The sequence below is a fragment of the Oryctolagus cuniculus genome, chromosome 9, assembly GCF_964237555.1.
Source record: "Oryctolagus cuniculus chromosome 9, mOryCun1.1, whole genome shotgun sequence".
NCBI lineage: Eukaryota > Metazoa > Chordata > Mammalia > Lagomorpha > Leporidae > Oryctolagus > Oryctolagus cuniculus.
In genome coordinates this window covers 64,599,214-64,625,864 of record NC_091440.1, presented here as the reverse complement: position 1 = coordinate 64,625,864, position 26,651 = coordinate 64,599,214, and the positions used below count along the sequence as shown (strand labels likewise).

The 26,651-nt window shown below is 43.2% G+C and overlaps 1 protein-coding gene across 1 annotated transcript in view; it reads right to left on the bottom strand.

Moving 5' to 3' along the window:
- Positions 1–26,651, bottom strand: part of COG3 (component of oligomeric golgi complex 3) — a 69,145-nt gene that overhangs the window by 5,530 nt on the left and 36,964 nt on the right. Inside the window, exons 15-20 of the mRNA XM_002712958.5 lie at positions 22,422–22,546; positions 17,025–17,114; positions 14,037–14,157; positions 11,132–11,220; positions 10,888–11,022; positions 4,215–4,290 (exon numbers count right to left, since the gene is read on the bottom strand). Of these exons, the coding sequence (XP_002713004.1) occupies positions 4,215–4,290; positions 10,888–11,022; positions 11,132–11,220; positions 14,037–14,157; positions 17,025–17,114; positions 22,422–22,546 (636 nt within the window). The remainder of the gene's footprint in view (positions 1–4,214; positions 4,291–10,887; positions 11,023–11,131; positions 11,221–14,036; positions 14,158–17,024; positions 17,115–22,421; positions 22,547–26,651) is intronic.

Here is a 26,651-nt window from a genome sequence, read left to right as displayed (position 1 = left end):
AAAAAAAAGAGCATATGGCCTATCAAGAACTGAAAATAGGGGCCAGCGCTGTGGCAGAGCGGGTTACGCCATTGTCTGCAGTACTGGCATGCCAGATGAGCATCAGTTCAATTCCCAGCTGCTCTAGCTCCCATCCAACTCTCTTCTATGGCCTGGGAAAGCAGCAGAAGATGGTCTGTGTGCTTGGGCCCCTGCACCCCCATGGGAGACCTGGAAGAAGCTCCTTGCTCCTAGTTTTGCATCAGCCGGGCTCCAGCTGTTGTGGCCATTTGGGGTGTGAACCAGAAGATGGAAGACCTCTCTCTCTCTCTCTTCCTCTCACTCGCTGTAACTCTGCCTTTCAAATAAAATAAATACATTTTTTTTAAAAAAGAACCAAAACGGGCCAGCACAGCGGCGGTGGTGTAGTGGGTAAAGCCAACGCCTGCAGTGCCCACATCACATATGGGTGCTGGTTCGAGTCCCAGCTGCTCCACTTCCCATCCAGCTCTCTGCTAAGACCTGGGCAAGCAGAAGAAAATGGCCCAAGTCCTTGGGCCCCTGCACCCGCGTGGGAGACCCGGAGGAAGCTCCTGGCTCCTGGCTTTGGATTGGCGCAGCTCCAGCTGTTGCAGCCAATTGTGGAGTGAACCAGTGGATGGAAGACCTCTCTCTCTCTGCCTCTCCTTCTCTATGTAACTCTGACTTTGAAATAAATACATAACTCTTTAAAAAAAAAAAAAAAAACCAAAAATAAATACCCATTTACAGCATTACATGGTTTCCGGCGCCGCGGCTCACTAGGCTAATCCTCCGCCTAGCAGCGCCGGCACACCGGGTTCTAGTCCCGGTCAGGGCGCCGGATTCTGTCCCGGTTGCCCCTCTTCCAGGCCAGCTCTCTGCTGTGGCCCGCAAGTGCAGTGGAGGATGGCCCAAGTCCTTGGGCCCTGCACCCCATGGGAGACCAGGAGAAGCACCTGGCTCCTGCCATCGGATCAGCGCAATGCGCTAGCTGGTGGCCATTGGAGGGTGAACCAACGGCAAAGGAAGACCTCTCTCTCTCTCACTGTCCACTCGGAAGGAAGGAAGGAAGGAAGGAAGGAAGGAAGGAAGGAAGGAAGGAAGGAAGGAAGGAAGGAAGGAAGGAAGGAGGGAATCACGAGGCTACTACACAGCAAGGAGACAGCTGGATGCGCTGGTACACCAAGGGCAAGAGGCACAGTTTAGTCTCATTTGGGCAACATTTTTTTTAAGTCCATACGCGCTGGTAGGTACATAATCCATTTGGAGAAAGAAACTGAGATAGGGCTATTTTAGAGGTTGAGAGTGGAATTGCTTTTTTTTTTTTTTTTTTTTTTTGACAGGCAGAGTGGACAGTGAGAGAGAGAGACAGAGAGAAAGGTCTTCCTTTACCGTTGGTTCACCCTCCAATGGCCGCCGCGGCCGGCGCGCTGCGGCTGTCGCACCACGCTGATCCGATGGCAGGAGCCAGGAGCCAGGTGCTTTTCCTGGTCTCCCATGGGGTGCAGGGCCCAAGCACCTGGGCCATCCTCCACTGCACTCCCGGGCCACAGCAGAGAGCTGGCCTGGAAGAGGGGCAACTGGGACAGAATCTGGCGCCCCGACCAGGACTAGAACCCGGTGTGCCCGCGCCGCTAGGCGGAGGATTAGCCTAGTGAGCCGCGGCGCCGGTCCGGAATTACTTTTCATTTTACACCTTTTCACAGTTCAAATTTTATACCACGTAGAAAAAAGTTTTCAATGGAGGGTGGGTTGTGGTGAGGCAGGGGGAGAAAGTGCAGCGTACTCAAGAACAAGCAATGCAGGAACTGCTGCTGCTTCTGCACACACACGAAAGCCCCTGAAGACACCTGCTTCCACACACTCTGGTTCTATCATCACCAAGGCTGCAGGCATCACTAAACCGGTGTCCAGTGCCCTTGTCAACCAGAAAGTGGGTACACAGGTTAGCGGAATAAAGTGTCTTCTGACTCCAAAACCGAGAAGTTCCCAGAGGAAATGAACACATCGGCTTTTCAGTTCAGAACCCACCCTCCTGTGAGCTGAGCATGAGATGGCCCCTGCGCAGAGACCAAGCCTGCAGGAAGCAGCAACCCTCGGTTTCTGCAGTCAAGGGGCCCAGACTGTCCTTAACACGCCCACCCCAAGATGCCCCTAAATCTCTCTTTGGCCTCAAGTATGGGCTGTGTGCATTACAAATCATGAAAAATCCACTCCATGCTTTTTCGGTGGCAAAATGGGACGTAAGAAAGACACAAGCAACAAGATAAACCAAATGAATACCACTATTTCACTAAGATGTCCTCACTCAGAAAGAAACAAAACAGGTTAAATGCCAAACCAGCAAACCCTTTCAATTTGTCCTTTGTCAGTTTCCTTGATCCACCCCGGCTTTGCTAATGACAATAGTGGTAATACTTAAGAGTGCAACAGATTTAATTCTATGAATTCTATTAGGATTCCACTTGAGAAAATGACAAGCCCCTATTTTGAGAGAAAGAATCTTTCCAAAGGGAAAAGAACAGTGCATTAATTATGCATCAAGACCCTGGGCTTAGCTGTACTAAACACGCCTATGCCTATTTGCTGGTATCTACCTGTTTTAAGAAAGATTTATTACACCCAGTGTTCTGTGTACATAAATGTTCAAAATAAAAACCAGTTCCTATTTCTAAATACGCTCTATAAGCGACTGAAAGCTCAAGCCAAAGGCTGCAATCAATCCAAACCCCACGAGGATTCCTTCCAGAGTCATGCTGAGCTAGATCCTGGAAAGTGCTTCCTGGCTGGCAGCAACCAGGATTAGGTGGCGAGCATGTTCACAAATGCCGATCAGAACGTCCAGTGTCGCCAATAAAAGAAGCCAATTCTTGCTCATTTCATCAAGTGGGCTCTGAGTTTTAGTAAAGATGTCAAAGATTTCCATCTCATACACAAATACAAACATTCAAAGTGACAAAGCGTGCGGAACATGCCCTGTCTTCCACCACCGTAAACAAATGCCCTGAAGCATATCACAAAGTTTACCTGCAAGACCTAGCGATGGCAAACCTGTACTGGCAACCTCAGGGTTCACACAGAGGAACCTTTCAAACAAAATCCTGTCTTCCTTTCAAAAACAACTGATAACTCTCTACATGCACAAATTTCCTTTGAAGATGCACAGTACTCTTTTTAACTCTTGGTTCAACTTCAAATTAATTTGAGGCATTAACATATGAAGATTTTGGAGGTTTAGAGTGGCTTCAATAATTTTCTCCAAAGGAAATGAATACCTGGCAGACATAACATTCTTTCAATATGGAACACCAATTGCACTCAACAGTTGATTCCACATTAGGTGCCTACAGACAGCCAATTTTTCATGGATGCAAACCCAGAATTATTCTTTGGATCTCTCACTATGTGCAAAAAGCTGCCCTCCAACTTGAACACAGCTTAACATAATTAAAACACTGCTTCTTTCACCATTTTGTCCTTTTTAGTTTCAAAGGTTCTCTACCACAACATGGGCCAGAGGATGGCCAGAAATACCAGTTTAACAAAATAACTTATTCTGGTTTAATGCAACTTAAAATGCCACAAAATATTTCAAAAATAGCCCACAAATGTATAATACTAATGGCCAAAAAAAAAAAAAAAATCCCTCTAGCACACAAAACAATTTACATTTCGTAAAGAGTAAGACTGGGAACATCTCAAATATATCTGCCAATCAGACGACAATGGTGCCTGCCAGCTCCCAACAGACACCTTAATTTTCATAATTTTTTTTTCGAATACCCTAAAACGTCAACAGAGGATGTAACTCGGATACAATGTGGAACAAAATAGTGGCCCAACATTTCTTCACATATTTGAAAACAGGTATGCTCTCTCCATAATTTCATCCTATCAAATACAGTATTTTCATCAAAGCTCTACTACAATGAGGGGCAAGGGTACAGAAGACTCAAAGGGTTTCCATCTAAGTCACATTTTGGTGTCAACTGGTCAAAAATTTTTAAACTCTTCCATCTTTGGAATGCTTGCTGAAATGTAAGCAGTACTAACCAATTAAGACCTGTCAGCTCCAAACTGAATCTTGCATTATCTCACATGGTAGGACCCCAAAGTGAGTATAAAACCAACTCCAAGCTGTGACAGCAAGGACTGTATACATGCAAATTAATATGACCCTAAAAAAGAAATCCAAGACAGTAAAATCCAAATACCTGGTTGTGCCCAAGGCTGCTGTGAGAGAGTATACTTGGGGCCTCCCTGGCTGGCCATTGTTTTTAATGCTGAGACCTAGTAGAGGAAACAAAAAGAAGTTTCATTTCACTGATGACAAATTAAACCTGTATTGTTCTCAAAGGACACACATCAGCATTAAAACTTATTAAAAACATAATAGTAATCAAATGTGCAATCCTAACAAAAATGCACTGAATCTCTTAATCCTTTACAGCTAATACAATTTTTTAGCAAAACCTCTTTTGAGATTTCGATGTATATGCTATCTTGCAAAAAACCAGACCACAGTCCTAAGGCATTCGGCTTGAAACACTTCAAGGCAAGAAAGAAAAAAAAAGCCCTGGAGAATAGCCAACACAAAGCAGGTCTCTCTTAAGTGAACTGCTATATTAATACTAAACTTTTATTGTATGTTGTTAGAAAAATGTCACCGTGGCAGGACAAAATCTCCTTTACACACTGAAAAGATCTTTTTTTCTTATCATGATAGGCAGAAAGAATATCATTAAAACAAATAAGACTTTCAAATGCCACCAAAAGGCACACTTGGCCAGCCAAGTGCTACAGACGAGACTAGCTGTCCATCTTCTACTCATCTCTTTTTCTTTTCTTTTCTTTTTTTTTTTTTTTTTTGACAGGCAGAGTGGACAGTGAGAGAGAGACAAAGAGAAAGGTCTTCCTTTGCCGTTGGTTCACCCTCCAATGGCCGCCGCGGCCGGCGCATTGCGCTGATTCAAAGCCAGGAGCCAGGTGCTTCTCCTGGTCTCCCACGCGGGTGCAGGGCCCAAGTACTTGGGCCATCCTCCACTGCACTCCCCGGCCATAGCAGAGAGCTGGCCTGGAAGAGGGGCAACCAGGACAGAATCTGGCGCCCCAACGGGGACTAGAACCCAGTGTGCCGGTGCCGCAAGGTGGAGGATTAGCCTATTGAGCCACGGCGCCGGCCTACTCATCTCTTTTTCATTCCTTAGCAGCAATAAACAGAAGCAAACCCCAAAAGTACACGAGTGTTTAGTTTAACAGTTAAGATGCCTGCTTCCCATATCAGAGAGCCTGGGTTCAATTTCTGGCTCTGGCTTCTGATTCCAGCTTCCTGCTAATGCAGCCCACAAGAGGTAGCAGTGTTGCTCAAATGTTTGGGGATCTGCCACCCACATGGGAGAGCTGGATGGAGTTTTACGTTCCCACCTCCCATCTGAGCCAGCCCCAGTTGTTTTCAGGCAGTTGGGGAGTGAACCAGGAAATGGAAATCTCTGTCTCTTGCTCTCTCAAATAAATAAATACTTAAAAAAAAAAAAAAAAGTACAGTTAGCTGCTTGGACAAGACTATTCCTAAAATAGCAAATTGTGTAAGGGGGTAGCTGGGGAGAGTGAGCACTACATAAAACTTTTTTTTTTAAACAATGGTCATGTCCCAAAGGATCAACGTCAGGGCCCTGGCCTCACTGGAAAGTCTCATTAGAAAAACTTGCACACCAACTCTTTCGATTTCCAATAACAAGGGCCACACATATATTTAGACAGAGGATGGGCAGAGACAGGTGCAATGTTAGTTCAGATCTCTGCAGCCTTCTTTCATTTCTACTTGATTTCTACTTTCTGTATCTATCAGGGGACTACTCATGCTGTCCACATGAGTAAAATCACCCCTTTCCTCCTCCCAATTTCTGTCCATGTCTTTATTTTTTATTGTGGGGAGATGTAGCTTTCACAAACAAACTCATGAGTATCAATTAATTAGACAATGTTAAAAGAAAATCACATTCACTCTTGAGAGTATATTATCCAAAATGTTTCCCAATATAAAAATACAAATATATTCAGGTGTACATACTTATTAAATGGGAACACAATGTTCCGTAATGTTTTCCCCACATAAATCTGTAGGCTTAACAGCTTTTATTATTTAATAATAATGTCTGCCTAACCATTCCCCTTGTTCCAGAATGTAGCCAATTTCATAATGACATATATTTAGGCTATTTACAATGACTTTAATATTAAAAACAAATACAGACTTGCATATTTCTCTCTTTTCTATTTTTCTTCAGAAGTTTTCCCCAGTTAGCTCCATCTTTGTTAAAATCTGGTGATGAACAAAGACCAACTGTCTGATAAAGACACTGCTGAATATATATCAACATTTACACATTTTTCTAACTTGATTTCCCACTAGGTTATAACTCCTTGAGAGCAGGAATTAAGGTTATAGATCCAATTCTACTATATGCACTACATCAAGAAAGTTTAGAGTATTACTGCAGAAATCAACACTTCAGAGGAAATATTAAAAATACACTTGCAATATTTTATCAAATTGCTTCAAAGAAAATGAGTGTTTTCTACATGAGGTTGATTCTTCAGTGTGAACAGGTCCCACCAGAAGGAAACTCTTTTAGCTGAGCTATAAACCTGAAATTATACTTCCTTTAAAATGCCTCAGGGTTTGCACTACAGCAAAATGTCCTAGTTTACTATAGAACAACATTTCGGCAGCACTCCACGATTACAAAGTACTTTGACACTCATGATCCTCCTTGGTCCCCAGCATAACCCTCGGTAGGAAGGGCAGATGCTGTAGCCATCTCCGCCACGGAGGTCAGAAAACCAAGGCCTGGAGAAGAGGACTTGCCAGCAGTTTAGTGAGGAGGATGCAGAAGGGGTCCCGGCCCAGCTTTCCTGATCCCAAATTTACACGCTTTCCACTACACCCACCACCTTCCTAAGTCTCACTGAGTTTGTTTCATGCAATAGCCAGTATGATGGAATTCTAGAACAGTAAAAACAGATCATGTTTTTGAGTTTGTTTTTTTTTTTTTTTAAGAATTATTTATTTATTTGAAAGTCAGAGTTACAAACAGGCAGAGGCAGAGAAAGGTTTTCCATCTGATAGTTCATTCCCCAAATGGCCGCAACAGCCAGGGCTGGACCAATCCAGAGCCAGGAGCCAGGAACCTCCACACAGGTGCAGGGGCCCAAGGACTTGGGCCATCTTCTACTCTTTTCCCAGGCCATAGCAGAGAGCTGGATTGGAAGTGGAGCGGCCGGGTCTCAAACTGGCGCCCATATGGGATGCCGGCACTGAGGCAGCGGCTTTACCCACTACACCACAGTGCCAGCCCCAAGCATGTTTTTGAAGGTAGAAAATAATCTGACCCGGGGGCCAGCAAGCAGGACAAGCCACACCTTGTCACACAGGCATTCCGTACTGAAGCACTGGTTCTAGTTCCCACTGCTGCTCCACTTCTGATCCAGGTCCCTGCTAAAGCACCTGAGAAAGTAGAGGAAGATGGCCCAAGTACCTGAGCCTTTGCCACCTTTTTGGGAGATCTGGATGGAGTTCCAAGATCCTGGCTTCAGCCTGGCCCAGCCCTAGCCATTGCAGCCATTTGGGGAATGAACCAGTAAATGGAAGAACTCTCTTTCTGCCTCTCCTCTCTCTCTCACTCTGCTTTTCAAATACATAAAATAATTTTTTTTTTAAAAAAAGAAACGAATCTAACCCAAATACTTTCATCTATACCTCTACTCACAACACTTAGAACAGTGCTGCACTCCTTTGAGTCATTTAAATCTCAGAAAAGGTTATTTTTCCAAGAACAGGAAACAAGGCACAAGAGCACATATTTTTAGTACTTATTTTATCTTCCTCAGGGAAGACTGCTAATTATACCAAGAATTAGGAAGGAAACAGACAAATGAAGAAGATGTAGAAAGGTTTATCTCATCATATACTTTTGGCCAATCTACAAAACTTTAAGTTTCTTGATCTGTGGAATAAAGAGGCTTCCCTTACTCGAGGTACCGGGGACACAGCGAGAATTCATGAGAGTGGAACATCCCAACAGGGGAGGCCCCGGGAGGAGGAGAACGGCATAAACAGAATGGCCAAGGTCACCATAGGTCTGAGGGCTCAAAAGTAAGTCAGATAACCTAAAAATGCTCTCTTCACACTTACACAGTTTGTTTTACTACGTCAACCTACGTAAGGATCAGTCAAAATGTAGAGGCTGAGGACAGTTTGTTGATACCCACAGCGTAAATACTACAAACATCCACATGAAGGATGAGATACTGTTTTCTTTCTGTACCAGTTATCAAAGTACAAGCAGGACTTACTAAACGTTAAGTGAATAAAACAATGAGATTCTGCACTTGCAGGTGGAAGTGTAGAGGTGTACCTTTAAAGAAAAGTATTTAAAGTTTTATTAAAGTTCTTATTCTATGATTCAGAATGCTAGGAATAGTCACCATATAAAAAATGCAAGATATCTGATTCACAAATTCTAAGCTACAACGCCTTAAGTGATCATTATGTGAACTCTAGGGCTTATATTTCTGTGTGTTTATGTCTGTCTCTGACTCACTCCATGCCAACGGGAGAGAAAGGGACATGAATTTGGAATATGACAACAGGGATGTTCAGTGCTGTAGACTGCAGCACTAAATATTGGCTATCCACTAAATGTTAGCTGTCCATGAAATACTGTACTAGACCCTGAGGGAGCAGCAGCGAGGGCCCAGAAATGAAAGAGGAAAAGTGCTGAAGCTGGTGCTAGGGCTTCACAAGTAAACTACTGCCTGCAACAACGGCATCCCGTACGGGTGCTGGTTAGAGTCCTGGCTGCTCTACTTCCCATCCAGCACTCCGCTAATGCACCTGGGAAAGCAGCAGACGCTGGCCCAAGGGATTGGGCCTCTGCACCCACATGGGAGATCCAGATGAAGTTCCTGGCTCCTGACTTCATCCTGTCCCAGCCCCAGTCTTTGTGGCCATGTGAGGAGTGAATATGAGAGGATGGAAGATGGATCTCCCTTTTCTCTCTCTATAACCCTGCCTTTCAAATAAATAAAATAAATCATTTTTAAAAAGCACAAAACATTTCTACTACTCTTCCTTTTAAATTTTTGTGGTGGTAAAAACAAAGACATATTCCAACTACTTGGTAGGAATGAACTGAAATCCACTAAACAAGTAATATAAATCAGTGATAAACAAGAGTGATGTGTTTGAACATTTCTTTCTTTGCTCTTTTGGCTTTTTTATTATTTTTAATATCTTCAGGCCTATCAGTGCTGACAGACACAGTGCAAGGTGCTAATGAACAGTCTGCCTGGCCAACTCTTGGGTGTGTCATATACCCATCTTGTCTGCCCAGTTAAGAAGCAGTGATCTATGGTGTAGAACGTTAAGCCTCCGCCTGCAGTGCTAGCATAACGTATGGGCTCTGGTTCACATTCTGGCTGCTCCACTTCCAATCTAGCTCCCTGCTAATGTACCTGGGAAAGCAGTGGAAGACGGCCCAAGTCCTTGGGCCACTGCACCCACATGGGAGATCTAGACGATGCTTCTAACTCCTGGCTTCGGCCTGGCCCAGTGCTGGCCGTTGTGGCTATTTGGGGAATGAAACAGCAGATGGAAGGTATCTCTCCGTCTCTCCCACTCTCTGTGTAACCTCGACTTTCAAATAAATACATACATATTTATATAAATAATTTATATAAATAAATTTATATAAATAAATATGTATGTATTTATTTGAAACATTTATTTATGTTGTTAAAAAATACAGTAATATTTTATTCTTTTTATGATATTCCTTAACGCAAGTCTGAGATAGATAGTAGACAAGTCTGAGATAGACAATAGAGGTTCAATAAATGAAAGTTAATTTCAAGACTTTCTAAACATCTTTAAGTCCTTAATGAGACATTTTAAAATTAAGCTGAGCCGGCGCTGTGGCTTATTAGGCTAATCCTCTGCCTGCATGCCGGCACCCTGGGTTCTAGTCCCAGTTGCTCCTCTTCCAGTCCAGCTCTCTGCTGTGGCCCGGGAACGCAGTGGAGGATGGCCCAAGTGCTTGGGCCCTGCACCCTCATGGGAGACCAGGAGGAAGCACCTGGTTCCTGGCTCTGGATCGGCACAGCATGTCGGCCGTATTGGCCATTTGGGGGGTGAACCAATGGGAAAGGAAGACCTTTCTCTCTGTCTCTCTCTCTCACTGTCTAACTCTGCCTGTCAAAAAAAAAAAAAAAAAAAAAAAAATTAAGCTGAAACAAAAATGTCAAAATAGCCATAATCTGCTTTTTTTTTGGCATTCACCAGAGGATGAATTTTAGATAAGACAGATAGAGGAGGGAGGGGGAAAAAAAAAAAAAAAAAAAAAAAAAAAAAAAAGACTGTTAACATCCATTTCAATATTAAATCCATGTATCTGACAGTTAATAATGCAATGATATAAATTTTTAATTCTCAATTATCCAGGCAAAATAAAAGGGGACATGTTATGTAATAGGGATCTCCAATACACGGGACTATGGTTGCTGACACTCAGGGCCAGGAGAAAGGGAGCCCCACCCACATGCAGATAACTTAACAATGTGGATAAACAGAACGTAGCTGTGCAGGGTGAGCAATAACTGTTTAGCCATATTTGCACTCTCCCTCTTAAAACAAAAATTCTGCATGCATATCTAAAAGTCTGTAAGCCAAAATGCTTCCATATCGGGAAACATGGCGAGTCCCTAAACAGAGACATTAGGATTCAGGCTTACTTCTCTTTATGCCACAGAGTTCACAAGAGGCTAATTCAAAAGGAAATCTGGGGAAAATGCAAAATGACTTTACCAACTAGGCACCAGTGTCTATACCTTTGTCATGAACTCCTCCAGCTGCTCTACAAACAGCTTGGTCTGCTGCTGAATAAACTGCTCACAGGCCGACTTCAGATGGCGGTCTACGTCTTTTTTAGAGTCAAGGTAATGTTCTCTTATCTCAGGAGTACCCTGAAAAAGAAGATGACAGTCTCCTCCTGTTTCCATGTGCCCAGAAATTACCAGACATGTAAAGAATGTCATTTAAAGTCCACCACCAATGAAACAGATTCCTCCTCACCTCCAACAAGAACTCTATCAAGGCATTGTTGCTGTTCAGCCTAAAAAATCTTGGTACCGTCATGGGGTTCAGGATTTTAAATGCTGCATCTGTGAAACAAAATTACTCATCCAGTGAACATGCAGAGAGTCAACAGGAGAAGCCATGTGTAACACATACCAGTTCTCTACCAACACAAAGCAAAAGGCCATCTTGCCCTCACCAATCACCTCCACAAATGCCAGACGGTGAGACAGAGTACCAATGACGGCTACAACAGCCACACTGAATTATTTTCTACAAGTCAGAATTACAAAATGACTATTAATCACTCATTTACAGAAAAAAAAAAAAAGATAAATAGTAATCAACACCCTAAAATTTCCCTGCTTTAAGGTGTTTAGTAGGCTTTGGAAAAAAAAAAAAAAAAAATTCACATACTCACCCAGCTTCTTTGTTAAGATCCTGGCTGGCACAGAAATTTATTCATTTGAAGCAGAGTGAATAAATGAATGTGTCAGCCAGGAAGAAAACACCAAAAGGACATATTTACCCCTTAACCTCCAGACTAACTAGAATCTAGGCAAAGTACTGAGGTCTCATTGATGTTCAAATGCAATAAGATATAACGTTAGTCATGAGAGGTTAGAGGCTTAAAAGTAAAAACAGCAAGTATTATTAAGTAACAGTAAGAAAAGACCACTTCATTGTTTTCCTTTGTCTCACCGGAGATAGCAGCAAAGCATGAAATTCTTCCAGCCCTGGTTTTGCAAGCACACATCCCAGTAACACTTCCTGCCTTGATCCTGGTCTTAATGAAAAAGAATCTCTCTCTATCAGATTATATATTCACGGTACAGCTTTTGTAAATGGCTCTTTGTGTCTACTGTCTTTCTATAAGAAACCTGAGAGACTCTGTAATAAATAGAATTAGATCACCATATGGTACGGTTACATATGCCTTAACATATCTGAAGAAAAACATAATTTAAACCAAATTTTGTTCAAATCTTAGGATGTTTCGTTTTCTAACACCTCACTGTATCTACATGAGAACCAACCAGCGGCAAATTATTGGCAAGGAAAAAATGAAAGGAAGTAAAATGGCGCCGGTGTTGTGGTACAACAGCTTGAGCCACCATCTGATGATGCCAACATCCCATACAAGCACCAACTCAAGTCCCAGCTGCTCCACCTCCGATCCAGCTCCCTGCTAATCTGCCTGGGAGAGCAGCAGACGACAGCCCAAGTACTTGGGACCCTGCAACCCACATGGGAGACCTGGCTTCAGCCTGACCCAGCCCCAGCTGTTGCAGCCATGTGGGGAGTGAACCAGCAGATGGAAGATCTCTGTTTCTCCCCCTATTGTATCACTCTGCCTTTCAAATGAAAAATGCTAAAAAGAAAAGAAAGAAAAAAACAAATAAACAAAAGAAAGTAAATCAGCCCTGCCCTATCCTATCACTTAAATAAAGTAAGGACCACCAGCAGCCAGGAATTCTTCAGGCTAAGAGCACCATACTGAAAAGAAAGAAAGAAATCAAGCAAAATAGTAAGAGATGGAAGGCTCTAAGGAGAGTATGCTTTCTAAAAATTATGCATTCTGTGTAGCTGAAGGCCAGGACATCTGGCTCCTGTTTTAAAAAATGACCATGTATATGAATAGTGCACACACACACACACATGCATGCGCACCAGGTTTTATAACAGGCTCTGCAGTGAACAGCAGACTACATTAGGGGGAGAAAAGGAGCCAGCTGTTTCATGTGACTGCGCAATGCTGCCACACTGGCTCTCAGGTGAGTCAAATCAGGTCCTCTACAGAATTAAGCACAGTAATTAGGGAATTAAAACCTGCTACCTTGGAAATTCTGTGGAGTCGCTCTGAACCATTATTTGAGAAAATAATTTGAATGACTCTCAATTGTTCCAATACAGAAGAGAGAAATGAATTCATGACATAAAGGGATGGCTTAAGTAAAGGATGTTTACGATTTTCCTTAACTGCTTAAGATAAACATCTTAGAAAGCAACTACTTCGATCTCTTAGAAATCATCTTGTTAATTTAATCAGAGATGAGCCATTAGGATAGATGAAGCATCTCCCAAGAAACACCCATCAGAGGTCCAAGTTCAGGGCAGGTGCTGTGGTGCAGCGGGTAAAGCCACTGCCTACAGTGACTGCATCCCATATGGGTGCCGGTTTGAGACCTGGCTGCTCCACTTCCAATCCAGCTCTCTGCTATGGCCTGGGAAAGTGGTGGGAGATGGCCCAAGTCCCTGGGCCCCTGCACCTGCGTGGGAGACTCAGAAGAAGCTCCTGGCCCCTGGCTTCAGATCGGTGCAGACTCGGCCATTGAGGTCATTTAGGGAGTGAACCATAGAATGGAAGACCTCTCTTTCTCTCTCTCTGCTTCTGCCTCTCTGTAACTCTGCCTTTCAAATAAATAATCTTAAAAAAAAAAAAAAAATCCAAGTTAACACAAGAAACAGAAAATCATGGCCCAGGAATAAAACCCAACTCTTTCACGCTCTTAGATAAATATCCTTCCCATCTTACCTAGCTGGCTTCCTGAATGTTCATAAATTCCATGTTAAAAATCATCTCAATTAGCTGAGACTACTTACCAAGTAAGTAGCTAAAACATGATTTTTCATGTTTTAACTGGTTCTAATAACATGCAGCATAGTCTAAGAAAAGTGATATTACAAATTGAAATGCTCAGATATAGTTTCCTTCATAAAGGAAAGATAGCAAGTTAGAATTAGGAAGCTGACTGCTCAGCTCAGTATGAATAAGCAACATATTTAGTAAGCAAAGCATGCAAAAAAAATTGCAGATGAACATAAAGTACACCTAGAGCCTGAGCTGACACATCTGGACAGATGAAACACGCCCAACTGTGTCAGCCGGGCAGCAAAGTACCTCTAGTTCTCTTGAGGTCCAGGGAAATTTCCTTAATGGTGAATTCAGTGTGAAACGGAGCGATCTGTTCCCGAAGAATCAAGAGGTGCTTAATTAAGAAAAGCTGTCCATCAACCTGAGTCTGAATTATGAGACAGAAAAATTGATATCACAGATTAAACAAACAGGCACAGAGAAAATACATTTGTTACTGACAATATTCTACCTAAATTTACTGCAATAAACTTGCCCCATAGGACCTATTCTAGAATGATGTGGAAAAATCTTGTCTCAAACTCTTATTAATACTGTCACTTGCTCCACTTTGGAAATCCAACAAAGCAAGTCAGTCTTTTGTCTGCAAAGCAACACATTTAGGAAGAGCAGTCAAATCCACTTTGACTTGGTGCAGAGTTAGAAGAGGCGATGGGCTTAACGGCAGCACAGGCAGGAAGGAAAGAAAGGTCAAAGGATGAGCACATTCTGACCTCTCGCAGCCTCCTGCTTGCTTGCTGGGAACCTGGCTTTCTGTATTTGCTCCACGTGGTTTTAATATACAGAACATCAGATCTATTCCTATTTATTCAAAAGAACAGAAGGAGCCTCCAAGTGTAAAATGCTTTGGAGTCCCCTTTACAGATTACCCTGCCACTAGAGCCCTGGCACGGACACTCGGAGGGTCCTGGGTGTCCTCTTGCCCTCTCAGAACCTATTTCCAAGAGTCCCTGTGACTCAACCTCAGAACTGAAAGCGTTAACCCAGTCCCAAAACAGCGAGAGTCACAGAGCTCATTTCAGGAAGAGTCTATTAGACTCTTGCTGCTACTCAAGGCAGTATCTTATGCCGAAAATCTTTCTAACGAAAATTTTTACACTACATTAGGAAAAGATAAAGCAATAAAAATTCAGTAAGCAAGATAAGTCTTAAAGGGGCTATTAACCAAAGTGACTTCTCCCCAGTCTCTCCCCCAACCTTCTAAAAACTAAGATCAGTATAAATAAGATGACTATGAAAAGGAAATGCACTTTGCATTCTGCAACACAGAGTACTGGGTGAGAAATGCTGTAAATTTTGAATATTTGAATATTTTTAAAAGTACTAACGACTCTGATGTCCAGGACAGAATAATATGCAGGGCCAGCATTGCAGCTTAGCAAGTTAAGCTACTACCTGCAAGGCTGGCATCCCATATGGGTGCTGGTTCAAGTCCCAGCTGCTCCACTTCCCATCCAGCTCCCTGCTAAAATACTTGGGAAAGTAGTGAAATATATCCCAAGTACTTGTGCCACTGCCACCCACTGGGAGACCTGATGGAGTTCCTGGCTTCCGGATTCAGCCTGGCCCAGTCCCAGCCATTGCAGCCATTTGGGGAATGAACCAATGGACAGGAGCTCTCTCTCTGCCTCCCTCCCTCCCTTCCTCTCTCCCTCTCTCCCTCTCTCTGTTATTCTGCCTTTCAAATAAATCTTTTTTTAAAAATAGTATAATATAGATTCCATTTATTTCACGAAGACAGTTGTAACCCAGCAAATGGTTTCATGCTAAGTTACCAGAAAACCAACTTAAATATGTAGTAATTATGTAAATTAAATATGTAGTAATTTCTTGCCTTAAAAACTCTAAGACTGGGGGCCAGTGCTGTGGCATAGTGGGTAAAGCCACCACCTGCAATGCCAGTATCCCATATGGGCACTGGTTCAAGTCCTGGCGGCTGCACTTCTGATCCAGCTCTCTGCTATGGCCTGAGAAAGCAGTGGAAGATGGCTCAAGTCCTAGGGCCCCTGCACCCATATGGGAGACCTGGAAAAAGCTTCTGGCTTCTGACTTCGGATTGGCCCAGCTCTGGCCATTGCGGTCATCTGGGGAGTGAACCAGCAGATGGAAGACCTCTCTCTCTTTGCCTCTGCCTCTCTGTAACTCTATATTTCAATTAAATAAATAAATCTTTAAAAAACAACAGCAACAAAAGGCATTTCAAGGCTGGTGCTGTGGAGCAGCAGGTAAAGCCTCCACCTACAGCACTGGCATTCCATATGAGGGCCAGTTCGTGTCCCAGCTACTCCTCTTCCAATCCAGTTCTCTGCTATGGCCTGGGAAAGTAGTAGATGGCCCATGTGCTTGGGCTCCTACACCCATGCCAGAGACCCAGGAAGAAGCTCCTGGTTTTGGATTGGCCCAGCTCCAGCCATGGTAGCCATCTGGGAAGTGAACCAAAGGATGAAAGACCTTTCTCTGTCTCTCCCTCTGTAACTCTGTCAAAAAAAAATAAAGAAAATCTTAAAAAAAAAAAAAAAAAAAAGGCTTTTCACCTCTCCCTTAAAGGAGAGAACAGTGGTGAAGAGGATAGAAGCATATGATCCTCTTAATGATCTAAGAGATACATGGTCACTATAGAAACTCTGGAAAATAAATGTAAATGTCTATAGAGGAGGGGAAAAAAATCACCCACAATCCCCCAAAAGCTTTCATTGCTACGTATTTTCCTCAATGCATTTTTCAGCACATAGTTAGAATCATGTTGTATTATCTGATTTGTACACTGGTGCTGAGGGGGTAGTTTGATTTTTGCTTTGTTTTGTTCTGTTTGCCTTAACATCAATTGGTCAAAACTGGCAAATTACTCCAAGTGAGGTCACTCCACTATATAAAATAGCACTGAGGTTATGATTACAAATGGCTACTTTCCCTTGAAAACACTTCCTTGGCATTCCAGGGAAAAGGCAGTATTATTTGTCCAGTTGATAAGTCTATAAAAAGAAACCTGTATCCTTTAGAGTTAGTAACCTAAATATCATTTCCAGTACTTTAGCAAAGTTAGACTCCCTTATATAGTGCAGTCTTTATTAGTGCTACAATGAAATACTTGCTTCTCTCAAAGGGCCTCAAAATTCAATCATACTAAGTAAGTCCTATTGCCAAAATGGCTGCAAATTTGTGAGCCCAGAAACAAATGCTATATTCCATAATGTTATTATAAGTAATAAAATTTCACCTAACACTTCATCAAACCTTGTTTTTGCTGATGGACTCTGATGCTCCAAGTAAAGACTGAATGCAGGCAGACAACGCTTCCTGTGATAATCCTTGGAACACTGCCCTCTGGTGGAATAAGAGAGAAACATCAGTCTGTGGCACTTCAGAGAACAAAGTAAAATCCTACGTTGTTGAGTGTGGCAAATCAAAGCTTGCTTGCCCTCATCACTGGATTAATTTATCAGTACTATTCTTCCTGGAGTTTTCTATTCACATGGACTCTTTCCAGATCAACATGTAGTTTTGATAATCTGGAAACATACATGGAACTCTTCAATAAATATACCATGTAGCATGCAAGGTACTGTGCCCTCTGCAAGGAAGAACAGTGGTAAACAGGAAGCGTGGACTGAGCCTCATGGAACCCTAACTCCAACATGTTCTCATGTTATGCTGCCATTTTTTAAAAATATCTAAAACAAACTACAAAAAAAAAAAAAAAAAAAAAAAAAAAAAAAAAAAACCAGGAGCTCTGGGGCAGGCACTTGGCAAGTAGTTAAGACGCTACTTAGGACGCCCAAGTCCCACACTGAAGTACTTGGTTTGAACCCCAATTTCTCTGTGCTTCCGGACCAGCTTCCTGCTAACGTGCAACCCAAGAGGCAGCAGATGATGGCTCAAGTACTTGGGTCCCTGCCAGCCACGTGGGAGACTTAATTCCAGGCTCCTGGCTTTGGCTTGATCTAGCCCTGGCTATTGCTGACATTTACGGAGTGAACAAATGAATGAAGATCCCTGTCTCTCTCTCTTTTTTTTTTTTTTTAATAATTATTTTATTTCTTTGAAAGAGTTACAGAGAAAGGTAGAGCCAGAGAGAGGTCTTCCATTCCGCTGGTTCACTCCCCAAATGACTGCAATGGTCAGAGCTGCGCCCATCCGAAGCCAGGAGCCAGGAGCTTCTTCCAGGTCTCCCACGTGGGTGCAGGGGCCCAAGGACTTGGGCCACCTTCTGCTTCCCCAGGCCATCGCAGAGAGCTGGGTCAGAAGAGAAGCAGCAGGGATGGGAACCAGCGCCCATATGGGATGCCGGCACTGCAGGCTGGGGCTTTACAGCACCAGCCCCTGTCTGTCTTTCAAATAAAACAACAGCAGTAGATCTACTTCCAAAATTTTATCCCAAGTAACTAACCAGTATTGCATTAAGATTCAGGCACATGACTCTTCATTACAATATTATCTTAAATAGCAAAAACTAAAAATGCAGATATTCAACATTAAATCTAAATTATAGAATATCATGTATAAAATCAAGCAATACTGAACGAGATGGTGAAATTCTCATAAAAATAGAATTTAGTTTAAAAAGTGACAAAATGGCTATGTGAAGGATGAATCTTAACTTTTTTTTTCCTCTTTTTTTTTTTTTTTTTTTTTTGGACAGGCAGATTTAGACAATGAGAGAGAGAGAGGTCTTCCTTTCCATTGGTTCACCCCCCAAATGGCCGCTGCGCCGATCCAAAGCCAGGAGCCATGTGCTTCCTCCTGGTCTCCCACACGGGTACAGGGCCCAAACACTTGGGCCATCCTCCACTGCCTTCCCGGGCCACAGCAGAGAGCTGGACTGGAAGAGGAGCAACCGGGACAGAATCCGGCGCCCCAACCGGGACTAGGACCTGGGGTGCCAGTGCCGCAGGCAGGCAGTGCCGGCCAACTTTTTCTTTTTTAATGGGAATCCCAATGGGCATTACTAACTGGGATTTTTCTTTTTTTTAAAGATTTATTTATTTATTTGAAAGGTACAGGAACACAGAGGGTGAGACAGAGAAAGGCATCCTCTATGTACTAGTTCGCTTCCCAAAGGCCCACAAAAGCCAAGGCTGTCCAAGCAGGAATGACATCTGGGTCTCCCACATAGGTGGCAGAAACCCAAGAACTCGGGCCATCATTGTTGCCTCCCAGGCACATTAGCAGAGAGCTGGATCAGAAGTACAGAGTAGCTGGGACCCGGACTAGGCACTCTGATATTAAAGGTGAGTGTCCCAAGTGGCCGCTTACCTCACCGTGCCACAACGCCTGCCCATGAAGCTTAATTCTGCCATTCCTTTATCCTCCTGCAGGTGTGGCGCATTGATCAGCTGGAGACATCTCTCGGTCCCCTTCCCTCCCTGCCTCCACTCCACCTGAGACAGAACTGATGGGGATGGACAGGAGCGAGGGGTTATTACTGAGCCAGTCCTGGGCCCTCGTCTCCTACTTTGCCATTATTCTCTTTGCATTGCCTCTCCCTGTCGTTCCCTGTGAGCCCTCTGACGGAAGGGGCGACTAGGGCTGCCTTCTGCTGGGTGACTGGCCCAGCACAAGAAGGCTAGACAGGCGGCTTTCACCAAGATCTCCCCCTTCCCAGCTCGGTCTTCCTGTGTTTTCACTGGCTTCATCTTTCCTTGTCTATGATCCCTAAGATTAAAAGGGTTAGGATTTGGATGTGAGGCTGGCACCGCGGCTCACTAGGCTAATCCTCCGCCTGTGGCGCCGGCACCCTGGGTTCTAGTCCCGGTCGGGGCGCCGGATTCTGTCCCGGTTGCTCCTCTTCCAGTCCAGCTCTCTGCTGTGGCCCGGGAAGGCAGTGGAGGATGGCCTAAGTACTTGGGCCCTGCACCCGCGTGGGAAGCACCTGACTCCTGGCTTCGGATCAGCACAGCGCACCAGCCATAGCAGCCATTTGTAGGGTGAACCAACAGAAGGAAGACCTTTCTCTCTCTCTCTTTCACTGTCTAACTCTGCCTGTCAAAAAAAAAAAAAAAAAAGAGAGAGAGAGAGAGAGAGATTTGGATGTGAGTTACATGAATAAAGAAAAGGTAAGCCTAAGGCCTAACACGGAACATGGAAGGTGTCCTCCCTTGGCCTACCTACCGTTTGGCTAAAATCCCTGTGCAGCACCCTAAGAGGCTTTGCTCAGGAGAGTCAACCAAGACAGTGGGTTCTGTATGGAACACGCCTGCTGCGTATTTCCCTCGGGTTCCTGATTCCATTGTAGGAAGTTTCTGAATCCCAACCTGATACTTCATGCCAAACACTTAACAGGGAACTTGGGGAACAGGAGACGCCAAATGTCCAAACCTCTCTGGAAGAGCTCTTCCTAGCTAGGCAAAAACCTGAAACATCTGCCTATGAACAAGTGATCTGATCTCACCCTGGAAAGGCTCAGACTTGAGAAAAAGCATGCTGATTACATTTCAAAACCTCCAGGCACAAGTCCCAGCAACGATGCAGTTTAAATTATAGAGCAGTGGGCATTTGACACAGTGGCTAGGATGTCTGCATCCCAGTGCCTGGGTTCAAGTCTCCACTCTACTTCCAATACAGCTTCCTGCTAACATGCACCCTGGGAGGCAGCAAGTGATGGCTCAAACACTTGGGTCCCCAACACCCACATGGGAGACCTGGACTGAGTTCCAAGATCCTGGCTTTGGCCTGGTCCAGCCCTGACTGTTGCAGGCATTTGGGGAGTGGATCAATGGGTAGAAAATCTGTCACTCCATCTTTCAAATTAATAAAAATAAATTGCAGAATACTGTGGACTCATATGACCCCATGAAACAACTGTGTAACTTTGTCTTGTCCTTGGGCTCTGCCACATGGAGTACCTGCAGTGTGAGGATATATGCACACCCCTTTTGAATCATATTCTTAAGAAATGGTAGTGGGCCAGTGCTGTGGCATAGTAGGTTAAGCCTCCACCCACGGCACTGCCATCCCATATGGGTGCCGGTTCGGGTCCTGGCTACTCCACTTGTGATCCAGCTCCCTGCTAATGTACCTGGGAAAGCAGGGGAAGATGGACCAAGCACTTGGGCAAAGTTACTGACTGCAATACTGGCATTCCATATGGTCATTGGTTAAAGTGCCGGCTGTTACACTTCCCATCCAGCTCCCTGCTAATGGTCTGGGAAAAGCAGCAGAAGATGGCCCAAGTACCTGGGCCCCTGCCACCCAGGTGAGAGACCTGGAGGAAACTCCTGGCTCTTGGCTTTGGCCTGGCCCATCTCTGACCATTGCTGCCAACTGGGAAGTGAACCAGCAGATGCAAGATCTCTCTCTTTCTCTCTGTGTAACTCTTTCAAATAAATAATTTAGTTAATAATTGCTTTTTATATGCAGTCAAGATTGCTGTAGTCAAATTAATAAGAAGTGAATTTAAACCACTGAATTTTATAAGCATTTTGGTTCAGCAACAAACCACTGAAAGCAAATAAGTGCAAACAAATCTGATGTAACAGGAAATGGCAATTTCACCATTAAACCAGAAAATAACTCTGTCCCTGAAATCAATGCAGTCTAAGCTGGTACTAAAAGGGAGAGAGGGGAAGTTAGCAGGGCAGGTATTATGGTGCCACTTGTAACACCCACATTCCATAGCAGAGTTCCTATTCAAGCCCCAGCTACTCTGTTTCCAATCCAGCTCCCTGCTAAAACACCCTGGGAGGCAGCAGGTGACAGATCAAATGATTGGGCCTCCGCCTCTCATATGGGAAACTCAAATGGAGTTCTAGGCTCCTGATTTCAGTCTGACCCAGACCCAGTTGTGGGCATTTAGGAAGTGAACCAACAGAGGGAAGATATGTGTGTGTGTATTTATGTGTGTGTGTTTGTGTGTGTGTGTTTGTATTTCTGCCTTTCAAATAAATAAAATCTTTAAAAAAGGATTGTATGTCTATTATACCTTTGTGACACTGGATTATCACTTAACCTTTCTGCATCTCTTTTTCTTCATCTATGAACTGAGGCAGGCAAACTAATCGGCTGTTTTTATTTTAATCATGGACTCTTTTGAGCAATGATGAAAATTAAAGCCCTTATCCTCAGAAAGGCACAAACATGAACATACAAAATGTACTCAAAAAATCTCAAGGTGTTCTTGGAGTCACCAAAGACAAGCAGTGGACTGTTAGATCTACAGAATGCTTGGATTAGCAATCCCTGAATTACTTTCCCTCAAGTCACCTTCTAATTTAAAAATCCTGAATCTACGAATATTAAACAAAACACCACACCAAGGTCTACAAGTAGTGGCTGGTGCTGTGATGCAGCTGGTTAGACCACCATTTGAAAGGCCAACATCCCATATTGGAACCTGCCCTGACTGCTCTGCTTCTGATCCAGCTCCATGCTAATGCTCCTGGGAGGGCAACTGAAGACAGTCCAAGCACTTGGGCCCCTGCCACCAACGTGGGAGACCTGGCCTAGCCCCAGTTGTTGTGGCCATTTGGGGAGTAAACCAAGAGGATGGAAAAAATCTCTCTCTCTCTCTCTCTCTCAGGAACTGCCTTTCAAATAACTAATCTTTTTTAAAAATCTGAAAATAAAAAAGTAAAAAAACTTCAAAGTAGAAGAACAAGCAATGCACAGGAAACACACAGGAATTTGCACACATACATCTATGCATCTGTACAACTTGGAGAGACAGACAAGAGTTCTTCGAACTGTAGGATACCACATTCCATGAAGATCCGCTGGAGAAATTGTGGTTTGTGGTCTAGGATTGAGAGATTCTGTTGAACCTGAAACCCAAATGGAAAAGAAGACGAATTTTACACACATGGATGTTTGTCTTACAAACATTTATGCAGTAACTATAAATGACTAGAAGGCATCATTTTTTCCAGCCTCACCTTTAATCAAGAATTCCATTAGGAATTTAAAATAGTGACAGACAAGGCCTAATACAATGAAAACACACGTTGAGTATACACATGCATACATTCCAGCCTCATATGTATGTTCAAGCCAAATTGCTTCTCCCAATCTGTAACCAACATTAACTATGGGATAAATAAACAGCCTACTTATATTATAGAAAGCAGCCATGTAAAAGGAAGTGGATCTGTAGTCTATAGTCACATGGGAACCAATGGAGGTAGGGAAGTGACAAGAAAACAAGGTAATTTTTTAAATAAAAGACTAATCACACCTGGGTTGCCCAACAGCCTGCTGTCGGAGCTCTTATTGATCATTTACAGGGCTATAGTAATACTCCCTGTTTCCAGGTGACCAGAGCTGGTCGGGAAAGGGAACATCTGGAGAGATGAAAGGAGTTGTGGCTAGGGAAATGAAATCAGCATCTGAAAGAGGTATCTGCACCCCCATGCTTATTGCAGCTCAGTTCACAATAGCTAAGACATGGAATCAACCCAAATGCCTGTCAACTGAAGACTGGGTAAAGAAATTATGGGATATGTACACCATGGAATACTATATACAGCAGTAAAAACAATGCTATCTGGTCATTTGCAACAAAATGGGTGAATCTGGAAAACATCATACTTAGTGAAATAAGTCAGTCCCAAAGGGACAAATACCAAATATTCTCCCTGATCTGTGATAACTAATAGAGCACCTAGAAATGAAATTGACCTTTTGAGAAGCAATGACTTGAACAGTCCTTGTCTTGACTGTTGAGGAAATATCCAACTCCATTGCTTGTTTTCTTAGGTGCTTCCTTAATTAATGATAAAACTCATTCTCAAGGACTTAAAAGGAGTGACTGCTACAACACGGGAAGCAGTCCACACAGCAAGACTCACAGAATGACAATTGCTTTAAGTAGCACTCTGACCTCAGAATCAGCCCTTAAGGCATGCTGGTCTGGCTGAAAAGCTCATGAAAGCATTTCAGGCATGGAAGCCAAGACACTGTGGCAAAAAATGACCATCATGAAAGACCTCAGTGGGTGAGACTCCAGTGGAAAGAAGTGGTCATCAAAGAAGGAGGGGGCCGGCGCCATGGCTCAATAGGCTAATCCTCCACCTTGCGGCGCCGGCACACCGGGTTCTAGTCCCGGTCGGGGCGCCGGATTCTGTCCCGGTTGCCCCTCTTCCAGGCCAGCTCTCTGCTATGGCCAGGGAGTGCAGTGGAGGATGGCCCAGGTGCTTGGGCCCTGCACCCCATGGGAGACCAGGAAAAGCACCTGGATCCTGGCTCCTGCCATCGGATCAGCGCGGTGCGCCGGCTGCAGCGGCGGCCATTGGAGGGTGAACCAACGGCAAAGGAAGACCTTTCTCTCTCTGTCTCTCTCTCACTGTCCACTCTGCCTGTCAAAAAAAATAAAAATTAAAAAAAAAAAAAATGTTTAAAAAAAAAAAAAAAAAAAGAAGGAGGTACTTTTCTCTGAAGGGAGGTGAGAACTTCTACTTTGCTTATGGCCTTGTCTAACTACTGATGGAGTTTGTGGATTCAAAAGGCTTCCATAGCATAAGCAGCTCATATCAAGAGCCTCAGGTAATCACTGATGTCATAATATATTATATTTAATTGTTAAATTAACAACAGGAGTCACTGTGCACTAACTTCCCATGTAGGACCTCTGTCCTCAAAGAGTTGCATTACAATTATGTCTAACTGCTTGCAAAAAATGTATCATTCTTGGGTGCTGCTTTAAAGTTAATTAAGTTTCTAAAAAATTTTAAAAAAAGAAGTAAAAATTAAATTCAAGGTGCAATAACTTTGAACAGCCCTTGTCTCAACTTTTGAGTAACAGTTTTTTTTTTTCATGCAAATTGTTGAACTCTTTACTTAGTACAGAGTTGGTCTTCTGTGTATAAAGTTAATTGAAAATGGATCTTAGTGGAGAATGGGACTGGGAGTGGGAGAGGGGAGAAAGGGATGGGAGTATGCGTAGGAAGGTGGATATGGTAGGAAGAATCACTATATTCTTAAAGCTGTACTCATGAAATGCATGAAGTTTGTATTCCTTAAATAAAAGATTTCTTTGGGGAAAAAAAAGAGAAAGGAGTGTTAGGGAGCATCACTCAGCAGAGAGGGGCATTTGTAAAGGAAGCACAGTCAGGGTCAAGGGGCTGATTTCAAATAAGCCATGAGAGTACAACTTGGCTCAGACAAGAGGTCATACTGAGCATGAACTGTGTATTAGAGGACATTAGAAAACTTGATAAAAAGTTATAGTGTGATAATGGTTTGTGGTTATGGAAAAGATGTTGCAATAATAATTACCAAAATTATAAATAATCTACTAAATATTCTTTTATAGAATTTGTTTAGTGTATTCTTTTTCTCTATTAAACTTTATAAAACTAGATCTTAGTTTAAACTAAGGCCTTAAACAACAGCAAAGTGTCAATGATGTGAATAATGTACTTAAAATGACTGTCAAAACATACATATACATGTATACATATACAGAAGTGTAATAAAACACTGAGTCTTGAACACAAGTGGTGTGCATGTGCGTCCATTGTTCATGTCTCTTTCTACTTTTCTACATATTTGAAATTTTTTCAACAATAAAAAATAAAGAGTATATCCATAATACACTAGTAGTAAGCTACAGAACAACCATAATTCTTTTTTTGTTTTAAGGAGCTAGATATGTACAAGGCATGGTGGCTGTGTGGCACAGAGTACAAGGAACAAACAAGGGGAATGTTGAGAGTTACTGCTTTCACTTTATAGTTTTGTAAGCTTTTTTCCAAAAGCAAATAACACTTGTAGTTTAATTTTAAAATCTCTTCCATAAAGCCTCAGCATAAACTAAGATCTGCTTTCATAAAGTTTCTTAAAGAAAAAGAATATACTAAACAAATTCTATCAAAGCCTATTTAGGAGATTAAGGATATATAGTTCTGCTAAGGACTATGGCATCTTGTGGGATCCCTCCTTTAAAATAAGGAACAAAAAAAGCACCCCTTCCTCCACGATCTAATTTCGGTGAAACAAATGTGTTTACCCCAGAAACCAGCTTGTCTGTCCATTTTTCGTGTTCCTATTTAACCAACAGTTGACCTGGGGAAGTGTCCCCCCACGGTGAGACATCAAAAGGCACACATCTCCTGGTGGCCTCTTTGGAGAGCTTCTCCCACCTGCACGTATTCCTTCACCACCATCTTCTGGCTTCAGCCACCCCTACTCTCTTGCTCTGTCTGCATAGCAAGTAAAGCCTGTGCTGTGTGAAGGTGCTGATAATCGGCCTCTTCACAGAAGGGTTCATCTCCATCAACGTGCCCTGACATGGCATTCTGCCCACTGTGACCATCATGTCATTTGAAGCCCTCCGCTGGGGCCTCTCATTCTCTCATTTTCAACATCTCTGGGAACCAGGGAGAGTGATACCTTTGTTGCTATTGTTACTACCCTTGCTATCTGATTCAGAATCTTTCCAGCTGAAATTCCCGTGTTGTTAACACCAATCACTGCATGGACGACCTCACCTCCAAAGACTTGACCATCTCAACTCCAAAGACTTTCACTTGCATCCTCATACTCCTGACCTCTAGAAAGACTGTCTATTGTTGTTTTTCAGACTACATCCTTTTTACTTTCTATAGATGTTTCTTATTCCAAACCATTCTACCTCTTAAGTATTAAAATTTAGTAATGCATTCTCTTACCACAATGTCCTTGTGACTTCATCTGTCTCACCAGTTTAGTTAAGCGATACCACCACTCCTCTTCCTCTGGCTTCAATCATACCCTGCCTGCTCTGACCTGGCAGACTGTATTGATTCAAACTTCTACCCTTATTCCTCAGCTCTGTCTCTCATCACGATCAGTGCTCTAGTTCAAACTCTGTATATTTCAGATAGAAAAAATACAACAATCTCCTACATAGTCTTTTCAGTTCTGCCAACCACTCCTCACTATAATCTAGGT